Source organism: Acanthopagrus latus, chromosome 7 (genome assembly GCF_904848185.1).
Source record: "Acanthopagrus latus isolate v.2019 chromosome 7, fAcaLat1.1, whole genome shotgun sequence".
NCBI lineage: Eukaryota > Metazoa > Chordata > Actinopteri > Spariformes > Sparidae > Acanthopagrus > Acanthopagrus latus.
Genome location: NC_051045.1, coordinates 9030167 through 9049296, shown reverse-complemented (window position 1 = coordinate 9049296; position 19130 = coordinate 9030167). Strand labels below are relative to the sequence as shown.

The 19130-nt window shown below is 42.1% G+C and overlaps 1 protein-coding gene across 1 annotated transcript in view; it reads right to left on the bottom strand.

The window, feature by feature from the left end:
• plxnd1 (plexin D1) overlaps positions 1-19130 on the bottom strand; it is a 68484-nt gene that overhangs the window by 9493 nt on the left and 39861 nt on the right. Inside the window, exons 16-28 of the mRNA XM_037103585.1 lie at positions 18306-18485; positions 17849-17933; positions 16980-17255; positions 13421-13570; positions 9400-9514; positions 7919-8026; positions 6120-6232; positions 4957-5061; positions 3756-3886; positions 2543-2741; positions 2283-2429; positions 1999-2155; positions 1515-1618 (exon numbers count right to left, since the gene is read on the bottom strand). Coding sequence (XP_036959480.1) covers positions 1515-1618; positions 1999-2155; positions 2283-2429; positions 2543-2741; positions 3756-3886; positions 4957-5061; positions 6120-6232; positions 7919-8026; positions 9400-9514; positions 13421-13570; positions 16980-17255; positions 17849-17933; positions 18306-18485 — 1870 coding nt within the window. The remainder of the gene's footprint in view (positions 1-1514; positions 1619-1998; positions 2156-2282; positions 2430-2542; positions 2742-3755; positions 3887-4956; positions 5062-6119; positions 6233-7918; positions 8027-9399; positions 9515-13420; positions 13571-16979; positions 17256-17848; positions 17934-18305; positions 18486-19130) is intronic.

Genomic DNA, 19130 nt, shown 5'->3' with positions numbered 1-19130 from the left:
CTGACATATCACCCCTATGTCTTTAAGCGGTAATATGTCAGAATATTCTGACATATTACCCCTTAAAGACATAATAATACAGTTTTACATAATCATTTATCATATTTCCATTCTGTGAGACAATGACATTGAAATGACAGTGAAAACTGAATTATTGTTTCTCTTCTTGAATGTTTGTCTGCATTGATCTGCTGAAATAAATGGACTGTAATCACACCACCCTTTTCTATTCTACCGCCTCCAGTCTACAACACATTGATCCATTCACACTCACATTCATACACTGATGGCAGAGGCTGCCATGCAAGGTGCCGACCTGCTCATCAGGAGCGGAAGAGCACTCTCTAGCACACTATTTCTGTGGTCAGCCATTCACACATAAACTCACACACAGATGTAACAGCTATTATCTTGCCCAAGGACACTTTGATGCGCAGCTGAAGCTAGAGATCGAACCGCTGACCTTCTGATTAGTGGACGACCTACTCTCTCTACCTCCTGAGACACAGCTGCCCCAAGGATGGGACATTTCTCTGTGCTGACCTTAAATCTGACTGTACAATGTCACCGTGTGAGCAGAATAACCAGTTCAGAAGCCAATCAAGGTCTGTTATGTAACTGACACAGTGTAATGTGGTAAACTGCAGCCTCCTGGTCACACACACTGAGAGTGGAGACATACAGGGTCCAGCAGTTAGACTTTTGAAAATAATGCTTCAAAGTGTAGTCATATCCCATCATGATATCAGGTGAGTGGGCTAAAAGGAAAATGTATTTTAAAGGGAAAAGCTGCCTGCACTCTATATATAGTCCCAAAATGATGATTTATTAGGTCCAATGAAGCCTGGTTATCGTTATCATATTAATCATATTTGATGAAATGTCAAAACATTGTAATTGCATTTACTCATTTTTTCTTTTTGGGAACATCTAATCAGCTTTCACGCACCATTTTCTGTAAAAAAAACTCTGGGAATAAACAATATTTGAATATTTGTAGATTCTGTTTTTTCAATAAGGCAAAGGAAGTAGAAAACAATCATTGATATTTGGTACATTTATAACTAATTCTACTTTAACAAATAGTTATAATCTGAGTACATAAATATTCATAAATCATGTTTATTATCACAGTTACTGTTTATTTACAAGCAACTGAAAATAAAAGTTCACTGACAACAATAACCTTTTATTGTAAAATGTTACCTAATTAGTGTCATCAGAACACAAACACACTGTATACTGTTTGTCTAAAGGCAGAATTAAATGACCTGCATATCATTCAGCAGCAGACAAACACACACAGAAGCACCGCTAATAAAGTGTGTAGAGACACATAGAAACAGAGAGTGTCCTCCCACCCGTGGATAGCCAGTGACACCATTTATAAGGAGTTCTCACCTTCAACACCCCCGCTGTTGCTGTTACAATATCAGGGATACAAAGGTACAGCAATGACAACAGCCACCACAGTGGTCTCTCACACATACACACAGACACGGACACACACATACCTGGTAATGGAAGACTGTGTTGAGCTTCTTCCTGCCATCCTCCATCACTGAGGAGTTATCCAGGTCCTGCAGAAGCTTGCTGTTGCTGCCGGAGTCAAACCACTCTGGAGGACAGAAAAGAGAGAAGGCAAAAGAGACAGAGATGGAAAAGGGAGGAGAGGGATATTAGACAATTTCATCCTATATTTGGAAAAGAAGACACAAGACATAGGCCAGCCAATGCTTCTCTGTGTCACGACCTATGGAGAAATATTTTCAGGCCATTAATCAAATCAGCTCTGCAGGCTGCACAGCTTTTGAAAGCAATAACTCTTTGTGATTATGACTCTACACTCTCCTCGATGCATTCTGTCATTTATTATATTGCAGCCGCAGGTTAGTTGAGCTTCATGAGAGGAATTGACCTTTTGCAAAGGAGATTACTATATCTCAGAGGGTTGGGAAGGGGAGAGGATGAAAATAATCAGAAAAAATGTGCTCTTACCCAGGTCTACATCCTCTGCTCGGGGCCACTGGGAGAATGGCAGGTTTTTATAAAAGGCCTCTAGGATTTTCTCCTTCACCTGGCAGATTGTGTCTGTATGCATGACCCTGACAGACAGTGAGTCCATGCCACAGCCCTGGAAGGACACGTTTATGTTCTGCAAAAAAAAAGGAATACATTTAAAACTTTAGTTCTGAATTTCAGCATGACTAAACCTTTCTGGCAGTCAACTCAAACAAGGTTTAGAAAAAAGCTAAACTGTCAGACTGTGTGAGGTGTCAGACCTGTGGCTTGGCCTCAACATTCTCGCGGAGCAGCCACTCCTCATTGAGAGTGTAGCGGGCCTTCCCTGTGATGGCATCTATGGAGCCCTTGTTGATCTGCTGCTTGATTGCACACAGCAGCAGGAAGAAGGGCTCACCCACTGTTTCCTGCAGAACGTGGCAGAAAGTTGCAGTCAAAAATCAGGCCTGTGCTAATTCTTTAAATCAATGTTTTTGCAATCATTGCAAGCTTTACTGAGCCTCCTTCCTTCCATCCTCACCTTGAGGTAGCTGTACATGCAGATGGACATCCAGTTGGTCAGCATTTTCTCCACGACAGACTCAGTGCGGCGCAGCATCAGTTTGGGGTTCTTGGAAGCCGAAGCATCAATCAGGTCCACCAGCAGGTCTTTCATGATACTGGTGTAGTACTCCAGCTTACCATGAAGGGCAATAGTGAGCAGAGACGCCAGGCTGCATCTGAACGGTGAGAAAACAGATTAGTAGAGGAGACAGATGAGCAAAAACAGGCTCTTGCAAACATGCCCTGTCAGTGTGTGGTCAGTATATTACAGAAACAACAACAACGTTTCGTCTTCCCCCACAGCACCTGTGACTGCAGAGCCAAATAAAGGCCTGATCTAATGCAGGGAGTGTCTGGGTGAGTAAATCCAGAGGTGGAGGGGATTTCCCCAACAAAGCTCCTTTAATCCAGGAGAAAGGGGCTGCATCAGTCACTAAGTGCTGACACTGTTTTGGGACAGGGATGTGGTTTTGCCTCTGAAAGTTTTTTCCACAATGACTGGCTAGTTTTAGGACATCAAAACAGCTCCACAGAAAAATGACCAAGTATTTACAAAGCTGGATTTAGTATTTCAATAAGGCAATAACAAAGCCATGCAATAAATACAACTGTGCTGTTAAAAGTCTTGTGAATGTGTATGTAATTATAAACTAAATAGATCTATAGATTTTATAATGATAGAGTCTATTTATTCTTAACTGTTTCTCCCACTGTACCCCCAATTGGTAAATTGTCCCTTCAACCCTAACCTAAATTGCCATTAGAGTGCAGGTTTTAAAGCACTGTCGCATTGGCAATCCACCTCTTTGAGCAGTCTATGGGTAAAATGCTCTGTAGAGTCAGGTGATATTCCTCTGTGGGTTTGCCACAGGTAACACCTTTCACCTTGTTAATGTAAAAAACATTGATTATAGCAGCTTTAAAAACACCTCACAATGTGATGTTAGGGTAAGAGATCTTTCACGTATGTTGTTAATTGAAAATATGGATTACAGCATCTTTAAAAGCATCTTACAACGTGATGCAATCCAACAGAATACCACTGCTTCTGCTTCAAAAAGTGACCACAGAATTAAATTCTTTCTGACAATGTTTATTCAGGGGGTGGTATAATTAATTCTCCTAGTTTTAAGTCAATCTAGATGGATGCTTTTTCTATACCAGCTCTATATACCAACTGATGCATTTACCTGTCTCGTACTGCAAAGTCCTTCTGCTGCTCCAAGGCGTGCACGAAGGTGATCAGGAAGTGCTTGTTGTTGAGAAGAGTGGAGAACAGTGTGATGCCCTCCTCTACGTTAGGCCTTGTTGTGTTGGTGGCCTGAAGACAAGGAGATGAAGCAGTTTTTTCTCTGTGTGATATCACTCTAAGTGCATTACACACCTGCTGCACCTTCCTTAATCTATTTCACCACCTCCCGTCTCGAGTGACCCATCTAGAGAAGGCTTCAAATTTCTATCACAGCTCTTCCTTCTGCTTTCTTCAGACACCTCTGTCTGGTTCTCACTCTACAGTATCTCCCACTCCCGGTCCTTGACTGTGTTTGATTGTCTCTAAATGTGCCTAGTCGACTTAATGAGCATGGTCTATCTATGGGTGCGACTAAGCAGCAGTGTGATGAAGTCTTCCCTCTGGACTGCAGCCATATGGTGTAGTTTGCAGCCTGACAGAAGGAGAACAGGGGTGTCCATTAAGATAAATGCCCGCCTGTGAGATTTATTTGCTGTGACCTGGAAAACACTTCCTGGGAAGACGATGTGGATCCAAGGCACTTCATCACGGTTAGACAGGCTCCCCCGGCTGCCGACCCAAAACTAGCTCTGCAATCGTTACTTTCTCCCTTTCAAACATGCGCACGCACATGCATGCAGGTGCCTTCGCTTTCAGCACATACTCGCGCAGAGGTGTGTGAAAGCGCACGCTCCCTCTCCCACTCTCTCTTTATAACTCTCCCTCCCGTCCACCCCTCCATTACACACACACAACTACAGAAGGATTTTGATGAAAAACATACTGTTAAGGTGTCCACGAGCCAGTGGGAAGGGTGTCAACAACGTGTTATCAACTTGGTGGGCAGTGTATTTTATGACAAGCTGAAAATTTCTTTGTGTCTCACTCGTGAGAAACCACTGTGTGACATTCATTAGTATTCATATGCACGTGTGAATCATGCCAACACACTCCACACACACATCATAACAAACACAAAAGGTAAAAACACACAATATGCCTTTCTTTACTCCTCATCAACAACAACCCCACTGTGAAACCTTAATAAGCTTCAGTGTGACCCAGTTGAGCAGCAAGGGAGTGAAAAAGGACCCGAATCAAGGCACTCTGGCAGAAGAAAGCACCACCTGACCTAACAGCCTAATGGCTTAACCCCTCACCTGCCAGTCTTGCAGTAGCGGGTGGGTCTCTGGCAGCGCTCGAGGGCCCAGACCGTCATTCTCGTAGGCGGGCTGGACCAGACTCTTCTCGTAATCGGAACACATCTGAAACACATGAAACACACATAAACATATGCAGAATACTGTCATACAAACTCAGCTCTGGTTGTAAACAAAGGCGGATGGATGGATAGGCAGGGAGAACAAAAAGAGCTGGCCTGGAGACTTTGGCTGTAATTTTGGGAGTCTGGAACCAAAGGGCAGAATTTCTCTACAAGGCTCTGAATAGGCCCTGACTGACCATGAAAAGGAAACATGACACGGTGACATGAAACGTCGTGAGCTTTAATGGCTTCGGAGACAAACTGACCCAGAGCCAAGAGGCAGCCTTTCAACACAGGCTGTCATTTCAGGGCAGCTACATTTGGCTTGTATTCTCGCTGTGTCTAAAAGTCTAACCCTGTTGTGTGTGTGTGTAATCTATAAGACCCAGAAGCGCTTGTGGAAAAACCAAGAGCACGAAGGGTTGTGAGTGTTTGCTGTCGTAGTGGAAAACTATGGGAGAAATGATACTGAAGAAGAAACATTTGGATTTATGTTTCTCTCCATGCAGCTTTTCATCACTGTCCCTACTAACTTCCTTCACAACGGCAAACAGTGTCCAGTGTCCACTGCAACAAACCGGCGCGGCTGCCATTGCACAAGAGCATGTGTGCTTGCAAAACAAATGTGGGTGTGTGAGCCGAGGCAAGGAGTGTGTTTTGAGAAATCAAGGGGAAAGTTTCCTTGTCCCAGTGCCCGCCATTGTTCCGTCTCCTTGAAAGTCCATGCCTGTGGTTGGAAGACAAAGCCCGCTGAGCTGCGTCTGTCTACAGCGGTGGAAAAAACACCCACCAACAGATAGCCCTTCAGGGTGGATCACACATCAGAAAAACGCTTACCTATTAGAACACATTAACTCTCCCACAGGGTGCCAGAGTGAGCTACACTTTGCTAGACATCTACTGTGTGTTTAAAAGTTCCAAGGTGAATTTTTACCCTGCATATTACAAACAGTGGGAAATCTGAAGTGGGACAGAAAGTACTAAGACCCCATTGAGAAAAATGGTATGTCAGTGTGCCAATGGAAATCAGATAGCAGGGGAAAAAATAGGCTTTCTCACCTTGGGGAAGAACGTGCGTGTGACAAACTGTTTGTACTCCAAAAAGGGGATGCCCTGGCTGCGATTCAGCTCCTTGGTCAGATCTGTCATGTCTGTCTGCAGCTCGGCAAAGCCTGAAAGGACAAAAGGAAAACAGGCTTGAATCCTGGGAATGTTTTGAGAAGCACAATCCTGTTTCTGGCTCCTCTAACTTCATTAGTTCCTTAGCTAAGTGAGTCAGAAATAAGTTCACAGGCAATAACCATCAAATTCTGTCATGCTGCTGTGGGATCTGTGAGAATCTGTCAGATTTCAGGGGAAGAAAAATATTAGATCGTACATGGAATTTTATCATTTTATTTCCTGGTTGAATACTGAATAAGCCAAACGCTCATCCTCTGATCTTTTTCCTCCCTCTCTCTTCTACTCTCTCTTTGCCAGCTTGTGCAGTCCAGCACGGCACACAGGCAAATATTTACCAAACAACCATCACAGCAGCCAAATCCAGTTTGAGGCCCTCATCCAAAACATCTGTGCAGGCTGAGGTTTACATGCTGCAGAAACAGTATCAGCATATATGCAGACACTGACTTGAATCTGCATGCTAATACCCGAGCCACTTCATTGGATAGCATGTTCTAGGAGAGGATAATGTTCTCCTCTAATGAGACGCTGGAGATCCCTTTATGGAGAATCTCTTCCTGTCGCAGGATGAGAGACGTATTTGGGTTACAATGCCAGCTTCTTCAAATTGTGTGTGTAGAGAGAAAAGAATACTAGACCTGGGGGATTTAAGGCATATTTCATTACTCCTGCAGGTTATTTATCCTCCTGCTCACTAAAGCGTCATCTAAACCACCAGTCTGTTCACACCAAAGTCCTGATTGGATGCAGGAATGTCAAACCTCCCCTCTTCCTCATTTTTCAGACAAATACCAAAACCCTCCTGTTCCTGTAACCTGGAATATGTCAATTCTCCATCTCCCTTCACTCCCTCTTCCTTTGCTTTTATCACATCTTTCATCACAGCTGAACTATCACTTGCTTTGTGCACACTCACCCTGAACTCGGCTGCAAATCTATCTGCGTCCTCTGACTAAATAACCTCTCGTCCTCCTCCCACGCTTCTGCTTCTACCCAGACTTGCGGCCCTGACTCCCTCGCTCCTATCTCTTCCTCCTTCCACTTTTCTTTCTCTATCCGTCCCCCCTATCTCTACGCCATAAATCTGGGTGCACAGACATGGAGTGGCCTTCACACGGCTTTACTCTAATGCCCTGGACACACATACGCACATATGCACAGACAGACACAAAGTACTATAAACACACACACACATACATAGACAGACAGACAAACGAACACACACACACACACACACGCACGCACGCACACACACACACACACACACACACACACACACACACACACACACACACACACAGGGACTGTTCCTCCAGCAGAGGCGATTTGGCCATTCAGTGTATCTTGCGTGTGACTGATCATTTGTCAGACACTGTGTTTTATGAGTCACGCTTACTAGGCACAAATCTGTCAACTGTTGTATGTCCCTCCCACTTCATCCTACAAAAAAAAAATCTCTAACAGACACACATTTGGTATGCACACACACACACGTACAAACAAATACACTATGTGGTCAATATTTCTGTCTTCCCAGAAGCTCCTTTTTCATGTCAATCGACACAAATAATCATTTGAGGCCTAAACAACTCTGAGCTTGTACAATACTGGAGGGTGTATGTGTGTGCATGTGCACAATTGTGCGTGTGCATGTGTGGGTTCTTGTGTAAACACACCTTTACGGATCTCCTCTCTGATCTGAGACTCCATTTCCTCCATTTGGAGTAGAGTTTTCTGCCAGTAGCGCTCGGCCCTTCGACTCTTGGTGCAGTACACTACGAGAGCTGAGAAAGATAAAACCAATTGATATACAATTTGTTTCAAACAAAAGACTGTTATAACACAATGTTAGCCTCAAACATAATTGAAAGGTTGCGTATTAGTATCTTGTTGTGTGCATGACAATGTTAAACAACTGAGTTTTCAGAGACCACTCGGAGACCAGGACAGAGAAAACAGGCTCGGCTGCCTGTAAGGACATCATGACAGAGGTGAAGAGACTGAGGAAGACATTAACTGAGGAACTAGAAAAGAAAAAGAGATAGTAACCAACCAAGAGGCAAAAGACTGGAGTAAATCTAAGGCTGGATTCTGGTGACAGATACCAGGCTGGACTTTGTGTTATTGTCTCTGGATCTGGTCATGTTACTGATTTGAGTTGTATGCAAAGCCTGTACACACCTTCACTCCGCATGTTGTACTCAATTTTTCAAGAGACGACATTGTTATGATGTAATGAATTGTAGTGTTTACAAATTGTTACAGACATGGGATTTGTAGTTACGTCAATTGTGTTGCACTCTTGGGGGTTGCTGTAACTAAAACCTTTCCCTCAATAATCCCTTCTAATTACTGCTTATTGACGGTAGACGTTGTTGCACATGAATTACAAGATGGCATTACCACAAGAAATGTCATTCTACCTTAATGACACTTACAAAATGTGGTCTAATCTTATGTGATAAAACACACAACTAGAGGTGTTTATAGTGTGTGACTCCGAATAACTTTAAATACATTAAGTTTTAATATGTTCTCCATTCTAAAGCAAGGTCTCTCTCATCTCTGATTCACAAGTAGAACCTGTTGTTTGTGAATAAGCATCAACACAACAGTGAAGGAAGCAGTCAGGAACTTAACAATGAGCAACAATAATTGGGAGGTTAGTGAGGGAAAACTCTTGATGGCCTAGCAGTTATTTACTATGGTCATGCAGATAAGCAACTAAAACAACTATAGCAACTAGCTTATTTTTAATCACAAAGGAAAGCTTTTTGAATGTTAATGTTAAAATGAGAGTCACTTAGTAAGTGACAACGGATCTGAGGCAGAAAACTGTGAGAAAATCCCCACAAGCCCCAATTTCCACCCCTACACCTGCTCTGTACACTCTAACACAAAGATTACGGAACAAGAGCACACACACAAACACACGCACGCACGCGCGCGCACACACACACACACACACACACAAGCACGCAGAGTAGACAGTGAGAGGAACAGTGGGGTCTTTGTGCTTCAAATACAGAGGAGGGATAAAGCAAGTGCATGAAACTACGACCCCCAAATTCCTTTTATCTGTTCCACATCTGGAGCGTCAATCGCTACAGCAGGCACACATTCATCAACCGCTGGTGAGCAAGTGCACACAACCTACCCACAGTGCACACCAGTAGCATCACGCAGCACACCACAATGGATACCACGATGGCCAGCTCACTGCCGCCAAGCTGCACTTTGGCAATAGTGTGACGAAAGTTTCCCACTTGGACCTGAAAAGAATAAAGAGCAACACATCAAAACTTGACTGAGCTCCTTCAAAAACTCCACATACTTTTGTTTTCTTTTATTATTGTACACTGAATGCTGAAGTATCTGTCATCATCCTTTATAGTATATTTTTAATTATTTGTTTTTCTCTGATCATAGTAGTAATAGTTGTGTGCTTGTGTTCAGCCCACGTGGACGCCAAATATACTGTTGCATTGGTGAAACCTGTCAGAAAAATAATCTTACATAAAACCTTATATTGTAAACAAAACCTTTGTCTCGTCTCCTACAGTAAGCACTATAAATAAAACCTACTACAAAAGCCTCCCTACATGAATCATCACTCGAGTCTTTTATAGTCATCGGACTAGAAGAAGTGTAAGAGATGAAATGCATTTTAATAAAAGGCTCTTTAATCATCATAAGGTATAAAGAGCAATACAAATCTCTTAAATCACATAACAAACAAAACATATCTTCTTCAGGGAGACCATTAAACCTACCCTATTTATCATAAGAAACAACAGACCATCATTCCAAACACATTTGTCTTTTATGAATATTACCGGGCATTCTGACCTGTGAAAAAAATAATTTTCTCATAAAACATAAAGTAATAACCCAGTTATAAGATCTTCCAAGCAAGCCAGATATCAGTGTAACTTCAAAGCTGTGCAGGTTTGGTGATGTTGAGCATTAACAGCAGTAAACTACTATTTGCTATGTAAAGATATAGTGGAGTAATGGCATCCTGAGAAGGTAATTAAGAACTCCAGCGTGTGTTGAAATCTGACTTTTTCTTTCTTACTAGTCGACTGTCAAAACATCTCGATGACACTGTGCATTTTGTAGGCCAATTGTTCATCTGAGATTTTAGCATGGTGCAGCAGTAAGTGACATGATAATTCATCAGTAGGCGATTCTGAGCTTTTGGGATGAAGGTGGACAGAACTTTAGTTGCTGTTGAACATGCAGTGCGTATATTTGTTTTGGGCAATTATTTTCTACATTATGCTATGTTACATAAACTTGAGGTACTTGGAAGTACACAAACTTTGAACGTATATACAGTTATTTATGCTATAAACATATCTACATGAAAAAGGTTTAAGAATAGGATATTATTCTGCACTGCATTTCTTCCATTTGTGTTGAGGTGAATGTAAACAGCCTTAACAGGATGGTGATGACAAAAAAAAGTTTCTTCAAAATTTCAACATCAGGTAAACACTGTCAATGTACTTTTGACTTCCCGTGAACATCAAGCATCAATGAAATAAACACAGAGTCCACTTCTCCACATCCTGCACTCTGTTGGCTTGGAACAAGGTCTGCCTGTTGAGTGCAACAGCTTGATCCAGGATGTTGTGGTGAAGACATGTTTCTGTAAAAATCTGGCCACAACTGTCTCTGATTTCCCATTGTTTGACCCATTTTGTCCCAGACTGGATGATCCAAAGATGCCATGGGCAGTGGTTGTCTCATGGTCCGCTTCCCCTAATCCAAAACCTTCCCTTTCTTTTGAAATGAGGATGTTTCCATTTCTGTCATGGGCAATACATGTTTCAACCACAAAGCTAGTGTTGCCAATGACATAAATAAAAGGTCCAGCAAATAATTTACTATTTGATAAGGACTTAAATGCAGCAGTTGAGAATGCCTTACAAGTTGCTAAAGGATTCCAACTTCACTCAGAGCAGGCTAAACTTATATAGGTACATAGGTACATAGGTCAGTACATAAGGTACGAAAAGTTACATGTCTGTTTTGATTAAAGACTGACTAGAGCAGGCTTTATAGCTGACTAGCTGTTACTTTTATTATGAATTGGTTCTAAAAATGGTGCTGAATGTCATAAATAGCACTTTTAAAAGCCCTTAAGCTGGAGGCGAGCAATCAACTTATAGTGGCAGTGAAGAGGATGAGAGTAGTCCAAGTGAGAGGAAATAAAGGCATGAACTTCTTTCTCAAGATGTGAAACTGTTAATAACCTTCCTGGGTATTTGGTTGCCAAGTGGTAGGCCGGAGTTGAATATAGTCCTTTGTTTTCTTTTGCATAAAAAAGTTCTGTATTATTCTATAGTAAACCTGGTTCATCTGATGTGACAATACTTAATTATGAAGCAATTTGAGCAGGAGAGACAATGGCAGAGACAGATGGAGCAGTAATGAGCAGAGACAGCAGATGCATTAAGTATTTTCTTTGGACATATAGTCTATGAATGCATGCACTATAATACAGGAAGTTCCTAATGGTAACACAAGTGTCTGCACATGTGCACAAATCTACAGACACATCATTTTTCTCATGGACACAGGTGCATGCAGAGAAACAAAGCAACACGCTGTAGATTTTGAAAAATGGTCTCTCGCTGCAACGAGCTGGAAGAGTCACCCAGTTCAGAGTAACCTAGATGTGACAAGAAATGGACTTTCACTTCTGCCTTCTGATTAGTCAGCAGGGCTCTGTGGTCCCTCCTCACATCTCTCTCCCTCTTCTTCCCCAATCCGAATACTTCATAAAAAAGAGCCTCTGATAAAAAGCCTCAAATCCTCACACCAAATCCCTCTTACACCGGTCTAACTCTGAGGGGGGGGGGGGGGGGATACTGGCTCACCAAGCTCGCTCCTTTTGCTCCCCTGCCCATTTTCTCTCTTTCTGGTCTCGGCGTTTATTTACCCAGACCATCAGCGAGAGAAGGCCCTCTTCCAGAGACTGCAACAGCCAGGTCCTGGTGTAATGGAGGGGAAAATGCCATTGTTCCGTGTTCCTGTTTCTCTCGGGGTACAAAAACACTGCTTCCTTACATCTACTTCTGCAGCTCAGCTCTACTTCAGAGCGAAGCAAAACACTGGGATATAAAAATAGATTTGCCACCAAAAGTAAGTGAAGGAACAAGAATGGCCATAAGCTATACACACCTCAACGTGCATGCATGTACACAAATGGGCTGACACAAAGGGGAATGCGAATGAGCTATGATTATGCACACTAATCATCCTCGCAGCCCACCCATTTGTGTTATGACATCTCCTTTGACCCTTGCCCTGCCTTTATGTCTTTGCTAATTGGTCATGTTTAGTCTCAGACATCCTGAGAGACATATGGGGAGGGCTGGTACGAGACAAGCCACAGGTACACAGAGGCAGAAAGAGTAAGGTGGTGGTGGTGGTGGGGGAATATAAGAGCTTTCTTTCTATTTCTGTGTCAAAGTGGAGAAACATTTTTACAGTACAACTCAACTGACAGAGACACTCTAACATATGTTTCTGAGCTATTTCAGAACACCACTCACAGCCTTGCTCATATTTAAATATAGATGAGTGCTTTCCCCATTTAATAAAGCCCTATCAAGTCAACCAAAACAGACAACAACAGATGGGAAACGTAGGTAAAGAGATGTGTGTGCGCAGGGCTCGGCCACGTCTTGATTAAGACTTTTAATTTGACAGAGTGAACCCGGAGACGAAACAAAAACAAAGACGGCGGGGGGAATCACCCACTGACTCAGAGGGTCTCTTGCGGTGAGCACACAATGTCTGTGTGACTGGGTGATGATAGACGGACTGATAAAGGATTAAAGAGATGACGGGGGAAAACAGTTCACCGTTTCACTGTGGCATTGTGGCACCACCCCCACTAACTGCTGATTCATGGCTGCACGCTCAGAGTCTACAAACCATTCATAATGCATGAGAGAAACACACACAACACTGACTGTGCAGATCAAATCTGTCTCAATGAACAGCACAGATGGTGTGGATTGTGACTGAATGTTTTGGTTGAGTAGTGTGTGACAGATGGGTGATATCCCTAAATTATCAGGGTCTATCCAGCGATATTTTCAACACGGGTCTGTGTGGGTATTTGTATTTCATTATGGTGTTATACATGCTTGCATACTTACAGTGACAGGCAGCTCTCCCTCACTGGAGCTCAGCAGTCCGTCGATGGTGCAGTGGAACAGCTGGTCGTTGTGAAAGCTGATGTTACAGGGATAGGAGCCAATCATCACTGAGTATTCCTCGGGCACCAGCTCCAGATCGCTCGGCCCTTTCTGCGCCAGAAATGAACAAAAACAGCCGTCAGCCGGTCAGCGGTAAGAGACTGGAGAGGCCTGGTTTTAGCAGGCACAGATAACATTCATAAAGACCACAGCAGCTTTAACCCACATATACGTGCAGACACATATTCATTCTCCTATCTGCACACATTCGCACACAGAAACCAAACTGCGGCAGGCCTGTCACGCAGCTGTCACACAGAGGAAGCCAGCACAGAACTCATCCATTCTGGGCTAGAGTTCAGCTTAAAGCAGCAAACATTCCCGCTGCCTCTCTCACATGGCCAGGATAGTTTCTACAAACAAACCCGCTGACAGTCATCCCCGCCTCTGCCCAAAATAACATTCTCAGGGCCTTTACAGGAGCCCGTTGGAATAAGCTGCACAGCTCTTTTATAAAATCAGTCCAACTCTGTGTTGGTGTCAATCCATGGGCTGCTTTTTAATGCGAAGTAGAGGGGCATTACACCGATTTCACACTTCAAGTTCAGTTTATGTCAAAAAAACAAAACAGTGGTCTTCCGAGGAACTAGAGAGAGCTTTCTAAAGTCTGAATTAAATAACCCTGGTATCACAGCGATGTCATCAGGTTGATTGGTTTAGAGACTACAGAAAAGCAGAAAACCTGTGAGGCATCATTGAAAGAGGTTTACCAGGAAGGGAGGGTTTAACTATAGATGCTTGTCCATGCGTGCTTCTAAACAACATATTTATTCCGCCGGACACTCCTAATAAAGACTGGCATAGAGGCAAATTTCAGTTTGCAACTTGGCTTTTATTTTTTTAATTTTGGTCATCACTCCCAAACCTGATAAGGGAATGTGGCAATATCACTATAACTTATGGTGGATTCAATTTACATCCAAAGTGGCAAGTCAGAGCTGGGAATTGCTGAGATCACACCTGAGCTGACTGCATTCAATAAGTTGGAAAACCAGTTCTGGTCAGGTTAGCCATTGTTAGCAACTCTACACAACAACACATTTTCAACTTACAAACGCCGAAGCAACATGTACACTATATACTGGATGGTACTTTGTGCAAAACTGATTTCATCAGACTCAAATAAGACAGCAGTGCTGCTGATGAACAGAGCAGCCATCTTGGATTTTGTAAATGGGGTTGGAATGGTGCATCTGACTGTTCAAATTGGAAATCTGACATTTTGTAAGCAAGTCAGCAGTTTAGCATCATATCTGAAGCTTGATATCTGGAGGTAAGACTAAACCAGGAAGACACTGAAGGATGTTTAAAACAGACAATTTGAGTATATAATTCAACCATTAGCCTTTGTTTTCTCTTCTACCTAAGTTTGGCTAACCTAGTGTATCATTTTAAAAATACACAATCCTCTGACTGCTCTTGTTTCGTGCTCTGTCAGACTCTTAACAGCATTCCTCTGCAATTAACTCGGTATGTACTGCGTTATCATTAATGATGAGGAATGATGGCAACGACAAAAATAAGATCCAATTTGGATGAAACTGCAATTTCCCTTTAATGCAAGAATGACAAATGAGGAAGAGTGTGTGTGTGTGTGTGTGTGTGTGTGTATGCGTGTGTGTTTATCCCCAGTGTGCTTCCTTGCTTTGATTACACCCTTAGGGCCCTGTCCTGTCCCTACTGCAGGATGCCACCCCCTGGGTCTCTGTCAACAAATGCTTCCTAACACAGACACAACACACGCACAAACATATACACATTTGTAATTCACACATATACCAAAATATCAAAATATGTTTTTGCATATTGTGAAATATACTGCATAGCCTTCGTATACACAACATTTTCACACTTAAATTCATTGGACCAAAACAATGGATTCTTAAGGCCAAAACAGGATGAAAGCAAACAAAGCCCACCCACATTCCAGCTCTGCTCCTTAATATAGGAGCTGGCTCACTATTAAACAAACACACATTCTCTTTCCAGCCTCTCCCCCCCCCTTCAGGTCCACCACAAGTGGAATCCACCTTCCTCAAGAAAACAGGAAACAACAGACAAGTCGCCTGTGTAGACAGGCTGGGCTGAGGCAGCGATTCCTGCAGGCGCCTCATCCTGACACACAAACACACGAAGAGGAAACTGCATCATGTCCAAACTTCCCTGTCTGTGCTGCTAGCATGTGCGTGTCCTTTAGCCCTGTAAGGATGATGAATCCATGCCGACAGGTGCTAAGATCAGCCGGGCCACAGGAACACCGGACCTCCCACTGAAGTGCCACTGCGCCCTTCCCCCACAACGGACCCCCGACAGAAATCAACACGTTCCAGCAGACGGGGCCTTTGATGTGTTTTATGTGCCTCTGGTTTATGTGAATATGAATAAAGGAACGTTCAGCCTTGGCTGCTGTTCACAGTTGGGTGCAGTCAATTTACAGCAGGGGTGCTTTTGCAGGCAAGGAACAAGCAACCTTTATAAAATATCACTTGTTTATGCATAATTTAAATTTTTTTTTTTTGAGAGCCAAGATGTCAATAGGCACTGTTTTATGCAGGTTGCGTCTTTAAGTTTGACCGTCTGTGCGAGTCAGTGTTGCTGTCATATTTCTAGCCATGTTAGCATCTTGGCTCTGGAGATGGCAGTGTCAGTTGGTTGGCTGGTTGATCTTCTTTCACGTCTTTTGGTTTTGTTTTTCAGAGAGAAAGTTAGAGGTGTTAATTTGTGCTTCTGGGTCGGGTTATGCTCCATTTTTGGTTCATTATGCTCAGTGTCAAATCTCTACTTGAATCCTTTATCGCCTTCCTTTTTAATTAGCAAAGCACAATGTACAAAATATAATTTTATCATTCAACTAGACGCTAATTATGTAATCTGTCTGACAAAATTTGAAATCAAGACTATTCATTTAGTATTTGGTTTGCCAAATATTCATTAATTTCCTGTTTCCATGTCTGTTACTTAAAATCGGGTCAGCTTATACTCCAATTTTGGTTCATTATGTTGAGTGTCAAATCTCTTCTTGAATCCTTTATCTCTTCCCTTTTTAATTAGCAAAGCACAGTGTAAAAAAATCTATATATTTGTTTTAATTATTTAACTCGACAGTTATGTAATATGACCAAACTTGGATATTAATTTCTGATGTCTTCCACTTAAAACTACTCAAAATCATTCAGATTTGAGATGCAGATCAAATTTTAGATTCATGTTGTATACAACAATAGTGCTATAACACTGCACAATTGTGTTGAATCTGATCAAAAATACTAAAGTGAAAAGACAGTTTAAAGGCTTCCAATCATAATTACTACTTTTACCAATCATACAAAAGATAGTATATGTGATCGATCAGCACCAACTTGAAAACATTCTCTAAGAACACAGGATCTTTTTTGGATTAATCAGGAAACACCACAGTAAAGCACTGTTCTGAACTCCCTGTCTCAGCAGCGTCACTCACATTGATGATGAGTGTCAGCGGCTCTCCTGGGTGGTGTTTAATCAGTTTCTCCTTGTTGGCAGTGAAGAACTGAGGGTCCTCCACGTATTCCAAAAGGAAGTGACCTTTATGAGGCTCTCCTTCCTCTTCCTCTTCCTCTGCCTCGCTGTCAGTGGACGAGGGGCTGTCACCCGTGTAGGGCACGTCGTTTAGGATGAACTGCACCAAGGTCTGCTGGGATTGGCTGGACGCGTGAGATGGACAAGTGATCATGGAGTTGGACACCACACTGCAGCGCTGAGAAGGACAAAAGACCAGTTGCATTTGGAATTCACAGATGAGATGGTCAATGACATGATCTACCAGGAACAGAATTCCCTTAAAACTATGAATGTATGCATCCTTTTTAAAGGAATAGTTGACTTTTTTAAGAATACACTGGCTATTCAATTTCTGGCCACAAGTCTGACAAGAATATTGATACTGGAGTTAAAAAGATATGTCTACCAGCATGTGTTACATCTCAATTGTGAAAGCATTTCTGGAGATTCACAGCAAATCTTGTTGTAGCATTTTAAAACTGAGGAAGATTGGGACTTGGGATTGTAGACTGCTAAGATAAGTGAACCAGCTACTGGTTGTAGCTTCAAATTATCCTACAAATGTAAGAGTGGTATCATGCTTCTCTTCTAATTCTCTGCAAGAAAGTGAATAAAGCCTATTTCCCAAAATGTATGTCTTGTTTTTTTGTGTGTGTGTGATGACCTTGACACACTAAAAGAACATATTTTTATGGTGCTTCACTTAATTATTCAATCCCACAAGTCTAATTATATGGTTGAAAGAGCTTTATGAAGTGAAAAAAGGAAAGAATTCAGCTGCTTACTCACCGTTTGTCCAATTCCCGGCACCTCCATGGTGACACTTTGCACCAGATTAAAACCCTGGCCTGTCACTGTGATGGTCCTGCCACCACTGTGACACACACAGACACAGAGAGTCACATCTCAGCGATGACATAAATGTGTCAAATTCATACGGGTATGCAAATACTCAGGGACACAGTTTAAAAAAACACGAGAGGGAAACAGGGGACCAGATAATAATGCAAAACAGTTTGACTGCAGTGAAAATCCGCACTCATGTCATCAAAGACACGCTGCCGCCCTGTTACACACATGCAGAGCTATTTAGAACACAATAGGGAGAAAATGCTGCACATCAGGACGACATTACAATAATGAATTATGTCAGGGACTCAGGGAAGGGAACCGCAGTCATCAAGCTTGAGATGTTGAGGCTGTTTTGGTTTTACTGCTTGTAGTATGTGTGTAGCAGTCTACATACCTGAGATAGCTCTTTTTGGGGTGGATGTAACTGATAGTGGGGTTCTTCTCGTAAGTATACGTTGTGCTGAGCTCGGCACTTTGACAGGGTAGGTTTTCAAACTCTACACACACTGTCACTGAGTCAGTGTGTGGAAGTAGGGCTGCAGGCATGATGCAGTCAATGGTTTCATCTGTTTTCCTGAAAAACAGAGAAGTAAACATTGTAACCACACATTTTGTGATGTCTACAAGTGCTCAAACACAGAGGATTTTCCACTTAGATTCAAAGTTACGTTTATTGCAATTTTGGCAAATTTTTATTTTATAAACTGTAACATTATAGATACACGCAAAGCTGCTGACTCAAATCGCAACACTTAATTTCAAGTCAGACTAACTAATTATCGTCAGTTACTCTTTAGGGACCGTTCAAGAAACAAAAGTTAGAAGGTTTATTCGGTAGAAAAAATGCCCCGCCCCCAATATATATATATATATATATATATATATATATATATACATATATATATATATATATATATATATATATATATGTATATATATATATATATATATATATATATACACATTCAGAGCCATTGATAAGCAAATGGAACATCAGTTTTCATTCCACAATATACCCTGAAATTGGTATGTTGCTGCAACCCTAATCAGCATCGTGCAGGCCTTGCATAGCCACGCAGCTTGAAAAGTTAATCAGTGGGTCAGTTTACAAAACTTAGTATCAGCTATGTTAAACATAACCCAGAAAAGCACTTTCCACTGCTGTGTGATTTAACTGTCAACATTAAGAGACATGAAGTCTTGCATCATGACTGCAATT